Raw genomic sequence first — 6160 nt, 5'->3', positions numbered from 1 at the left:
GGGGTTGCGGGGCCGAGCGGGGCGCGCGCGTGGGGCTTGGGGGTCCAGTCTCCTGGGGCCGCTCGCGTCGCTCGGACACCCTGCCGTGGGGTGCTGGGGGGCATACACGACCCCCTGACCTATTGCGATTGCAGATCAGCAGCGGCGGGGCGTTAGGACGCGTGCACGGGCGTGCTTAAAACGGAAGGCGTTCGCTGCCTATCGGAAATTCTAACTTACCTGCTCGTCATTTTTATTAAATCTGGCAACCCCATCGCAGGCAGTGAAGGTGACGGGACCTAGTAAATGGCCAAGGCTTTGAGGCAGGGGACGGTGACATTCCTGTTGTCCCCGGCTGGCTCCAGGGCAGTGCTTTCCAGGCGCCTACCTGCGGGGGACACAGCAGCAGGCGACTGAGGCGCTTCTCGGCCCTGCCACTTGGCATGTTGAGGCCAGCCGGCGCTTCCACCCCGGCCTTGGAGTACCCCACTGCATGATCTGGGAACTCTTGGTTAAGTCTCCCGACCGAGCTAGAGGCCCTCCCGAAAGGTCCAGTCGCATCGGTGTTGCGCTTGCTTCTGCGGATGACCTCTCCTTCACAGGTGATAGCTTTTACCAACCTCAACTAGAAACTGACGGGAAAAGGTGCCTTTCAGAAGTTGTTCGGAAGGGAAGAGGGTAATTTTTTTAGAATGCTTCTTCTGAATCTCTCATTACCCAAGAAAACGTTTTCTTAAGAAAGTTCTGCGGAACTGACTCAGTAGTAAATGCTGTAGTGGGTTATTTGAAGATGATGGTTAAGTCCTTGGTGTCACAAGGACTTATTTTCTTACTTGATAAACCAAGTAAACTGGATTATGCCATTCAAATACTCTTCTTGGGTCCAGCCGGGGCTGCATAACCCCTTTTTTTTTTTCTGGATTAGCTTCAAAAACTCAGCTTTTTTTCCAAACTGTCCCTTCCTCTCAAGGTGACTGGACTTCCCCCTATTCCTAGCCTCTTTTTATGATAAGCACACAGGCCCTTTGTTTTAATGGTATTCTTGCTAATCTGTTGGTAAAACAAGGAATTATCCATGACAGACATTGTGTAGAGATGGTTTGTTGTAATTTGTTCTGATAACTTCTCTGACTTGTCTTTGTTATACCTGAAGATGATGTTTGTTACAGATTCCTTACTCTAAGTGTGCCATCACTAGAGCAGTTTCACCATCCAAAGATAATATGTACTGGAAAAAGACATTTATTAGCCGGATGTGTTGTATGCACGTGAAATCCCCGCACTCAAGGAGGCTGAGACAGGAAGATCGAAAGTTTGAGTCCTGTCTGGGCAACTTATTGAGACCATATCTCAAATAAAATATAAAAAAAAGCTTAAGATTTGGCTCAATGGTAGAGTGGCCCTGGGTTTGATCCCCCAGTCTGGGGACTGGTGTGGGGAGGGAAGGACTAAAGTTTTATGCTGTATCATTTTTAAAAATTTGAAGCCAGTAAAAAAATGAAACTAAATGTAAATATAGCTTCTATGTATGACAACATTAAAATTTAAATGCAAAGAGCAAGGGATTTGGAGGGAGCATTTTTCTATCAAAATTGGAGTTCTTAAACATAATAAGGGAAACATTTTTTAAAATGTTTGAACTTTCAATTATCCTATTCTCTTGGTACTTAGATATTTGAATAATTCTCTTGAAGCATTTGAGAGATTAGTAATTTCACTCTGCACTTTGCGTCGTGAAGTTTTGCCTGCTCTTGCAGGGCAGTAAGGTCTGGCTGGCCAAGGAAGATTAATAGGTAGGGGAAAGAAAGGTCCTAGGAATAAGGGAAGAGATTTGATGACACCAAACTGGTCAGGTCTTCAGTGAATATTTTCCTGCTTAATCAGTGCCTCCTTTTACGAGCTTCCAGCAGCTAGCTCTTAATAATAAATGCTGAGATGATGAGTCCCTAACATGAGAAATTACTAGTAATACCAGATGCTAGTGAATATATACTATATGTAAGACCCAGGTCTACTTTCTGTATATATCAGTTCCTTTAATTGTTACAAAGCCCTTTGAGGTGGAAGTGACTATTGATCCTTTATTTTCCTCTCATGCTGTTGTACCTGTTTTTTTTTTTATTTTAAAAATTAAAAAGAAGTGACAACAATGAAGACAAAATCAAAACAACACAAAAACATCAAAAATGATACTGCTCTTTATGCTGTTTTGTTTATGTTTCTATTTTGTTGATTGGAAAATTTGGGAGCTATGAATTCATTGTAGTTGAGATACGTTAGTTTAAAATCTTTTTTTTCTCCCATGGTATACAGATTGAACCCAGAGCCAGGCAAGCCTTCTGCCTTTGAGCTATATCCCCAATCCTTTTAAAGTTTTATTTTGAGGCAGGGTCTTAACTGTGTTTCCCTGGCTGGACTCAAGTTTGCAGTCCTGCCTCAGGCTTCTGAATAGTGTGAGTAATGAGCATGTGCTACCATGCCCAGTTTAAAAATCTTTAAATCTTTGTAGGTTCCTTGCTTCACAGAGTGTTCATGGAGTTTTTGTGTGTTTTAAGACGGAAATGAAAGCCATATTTTTAAACCAATGGTCATGCCATCAGTAGGACAGAATATTTACAATTTCATGGTTATGAATTTATCCATAAGAGGATGCCAGACTTTAAACACAGTGAATGTGATTTCATCTAAAAACGAAAAACCTTCGGAAACAAATTAGATAAGCACAGGGCCTTTTTGGTTTTAGTAAACAAATACTTTGTGAACTGATTTTCTTTTATTGGTAAGTAAAATTTTTCATCTGTTCTGTGTGTTTGGATGTATTTGTATTTAAAAGGTTTCTTCAAATGGGACTCATTAGATGATGACAGTAAATGCACTGCCCTTTTCAATTCCTTTCAGGATGGGGAACAGTGCATCATCTTTGGGGAATTCAGCACCTACACCTCTGAACCAGATACAAGTGAGTAATGTGGGAGACTTAGGAAAGCTTTTTTCTGCAGAAAAAGAATTGTTTTATGTACTTAATAGGCTTCCTCATTGCCTCAACTTGACATAGTTCATCAAATAAATTGCTAAATTAATATTTAAATTCTACTCTCAAGTAATCCACACGACAGTGAAGGCCCATATCATTTTGGTAGTCAGAATTTATGAGATTTACTCTTAAAAGGATCTTTACTGCAAACTGGATCTATGAGGTTGACTGCTATTTTCAGCATACCCACATCAAATCTATTGCAGATACCAGTCAAGCTGTCCATAGCCAGGGATGCTATCTGATTTTGGCCTGAACATTTGTTTACCAGCTGTCTACCCTAACACAGAACCTAGTGTACAATAGATTTACTGCATACTGATTGTTATTCCGCTAACAATCCCCTCGGGGATACTATATACAATTCCCTCTCTCTTTTACTGCCAATCTTAGATAATTCTGTCTCTGAAATTTCATACACACATTTTTCTCTTCTTGCAGCCTCTTGGTCATACTTGTTTTTTTCTTTCTCTTCCTTACCACCTCCTTCTACCACATATAAAAAGTTTCAGCCTTGGTCTGGGGGTGCACTGCAGTAGTGGATCTTATGCCTAACATGCAAGGCCCTGGATTGGAGCTGTCACACTACACACATAATCTACATTTAGTTGAGTTAGCTAAATTCATAGATCTTGAGTGTAACAGTAATGCTGGAAACATTGTGAGGGAATTACCTCCTCTAAGGTAAAAATGCAGCATTATGAAATATGCTGAATGAGCTTTAGAAAAGGTGGGGTAAGGGTTCAAGAAACCTTGATACTGTCATCTTGAACTCCAATTTATTTTGACACATCTGAATTAGTGTTTCACCCCATGGCAAAACCCAGCATTCTCATCTCTCTGTAAAGTAAATGATGGTCACAGTGTGCCTATGACCTGAGGCAGCAAAGCATAGTAGCTTTGCTATTGTGAGAGGGTTGGGTCAAATCCAAATGTTATGAATCTTTCCATTTCAGTTTTGTCATCTATAAAATGGATTCATTAATGCATCTCTGGTACAGCTGGCCTTCCCTGAGATGGACTTTTCTTCCAAATATTATGAGTAAGCAGAAGGGAAAGTATAAAAATAGGTCATCTTATAGGTAGATGGCCTGTAACTTAGGACTCTTCTGATGTGCAAAGGTAGGTGCTGAGGTACTTCGTCTGGGTAGTGCGTTTTCTGTTTTAGGTTGTCATCTTGAAAGTGCTGCTATGACCCACCACGTAAGAACAACCTAGACAGATGCCTCTTTGCTAGACTTATCCATGTACAATATATCTAGATGCTAGACCTGTCTGTTCAAAATCTTTTCAAGGACCCAGATACCTGTATATTTAGAAATAACAACAAGAAACTTCATAGGCTGTGCAGATGTCTGTACCAAAGTCTCATAATCATTTGGGGCAAAGTGTTGAGAATAGTGTCTGGTACACAGAAGGGTTTGCTGTACATGAATTGGCTCTATTATTGCTATTTTTTATTACCACCCCATGTCAGGCACTATTTGTTATACTTCTGTTCCTAATATTAATTCAAAATGAATAATGTCCTCAACCTGCATATATTAAAATGGGTCATAGAAACTTACAGAAACTTCGAGCCCTAAGTTATGAGACTCCAAAATCTATAGCCTTTCCACAGTACCATAATTTCTTTCTAAAACATGATGTCCAGAATTAAAATGAGTTTTTGTTTTATCTCAGGAAACAATTTCCAGTAACTGTGTGGTGATTTTCTCAAAAACGTCCTGTTCTTACTGTACAATGGCAAAAAAGATTTTCCACGACATGAATGTCAATTATAAAGTGGTGGAATTGGACATGCTTGAATATGGGAACCAGTTTCAAGATGCTCTTTACAAAATGACTGGTGAACGAACTGTGAGTATATCCTCAGCTGTGCTATTTCTTACACTGTAACAGATGTGACTTGGATCACCTTGAGTCTAGACCAGTGGTGGCGAACCTGTGGCACATGTGCTGCCGCAGGCACGCAGAGCTCTCTCAGCACGAAAGCCAAGTCGCTCCAGCATCGCCCCAGCATCGCCCCAGCAATACCTCAGCAGCTGAACATCAGATAACAGTGCACATAGGGGCAGTGTTGCCCTTTGCAAAAAATAGGTGGACTTTGGGATGCAGTTTGGGCCCTGTCTCTAAAAGGTTCACCATCACTGGTCTAGACCTTCAAGTTAGGAAAAATAAGCCAGAACTGTGAAGATCTTAGATTGATAAAGAAGTGGCAGATCTGGAAACCAGATTCTTAGAACAGGAATCAGCAGAGTTAATTCTTTTTTTATTCTTACTGCATGTATTTTGACTAGGACGAGTGGGGTAACGGTGTTGTGATAACCACTTGTCTATGGATCTTTGAGTCCTTTTGTAGCTTTATGTGGTATAAAAGTAGTATTCTTCCCTTTAGTTGTACAGTATAAAACAGGGACTAGTCTCCATTTACTGTGATAATAGAGTGCTTTAGTGCTCCATGTTTTATTTTCAATTTTTATTTTATATTAGTACATGTTTGCAGTACATACTGATTACATTCCTCATGGGAAGTGGGTACGTATACAGAACATATCTTAATTATTTTTTCATCTCCCTTCCCCTTCCCCTCCTCCATCTCTTGGTTCTTTTTCCATTTGCAAAAGACTCTATCTCCTTATTTCCCACTATCTACCTTTTATTTTGCTCTTTATTTATATTTTGGGTTTCTCATATCAGAGAAACCATGTAATATTTCAGCTTGTGTATCTGACATTTCAGTGAATATTATGGTATTAAGGTGCACCCATTTTCCTACAATTGACTCCACTTTATCCTTATTCCTGGCAGAGTAGTACTCTATTATGTATAAATAACACATTTACTTCATCCGTTGATGGATATATAGGCCACTTTCAAGATTTAGCTACTGTGAATTGTGCTGCTATAAACATGGATATGCATGTATCATTGTAATATGATGTCTTCAAATTTTTGGGTAAGATACCTGGAGGAGGAATATCTAGGTTGAATGAAATTTCTAGTTTTAGCTTTTTGAGCAGTCTTCATACTGATTTCCATTGTACTAGTTTACATTCCCACCAATAGTGTAGAATTCCTTTCTTTCCCCACAGCCTTGCCAGCCTATTATTGTTTGATTTCTTTCTTTTTTTTTTTTTTTTTTTT

General features: G+C 39.9%; 1 protein-coding gene across 1 annotated transcript in view; it reads left to right on the top strand.

The window, feature by feature from the left end:
* Positions 1–2877: 2877 nt before the first annotated feature.
* Glrx2 (glutaredoxin 2) overlaps positions 2878–6160 on the top strand; it is a gene marked incomplete at its 5' end in the record, with an annotated part of 8902 nt that continues 5619 nt past the window's right edge. Inside the window, 2 exon segments of the mRNA XM_005375105.2 lie at positions 2878–2938; positions 4697–4873. Of these exon segments, the coding sequence (XP_005375162.2) occupies positions 2878–2938; positions 4697–4873 (238 nt within the window).

The sequence above is a fragment of the Chinchilla lanigera genome, unplaced genomic scaffold (assembly GCF_000276665.1).
Source record: "Chinchilla lanigera isolate Chin_1 unplaced genomic scaffold, ChiLan1.0 scaffold00005, whole genome shotgun sequence".
Lineage (NCBI taxonomy): Eukaryota > Metazoa > Chordata > Mammalia > Rodentia > Chinchillidae > Chinchilla > Chinchilla lanigera.
Note: the sequence above shows the minus strand (reverse complement) of the source record. Positions and strands in the feature narration are given on the sequence as shown.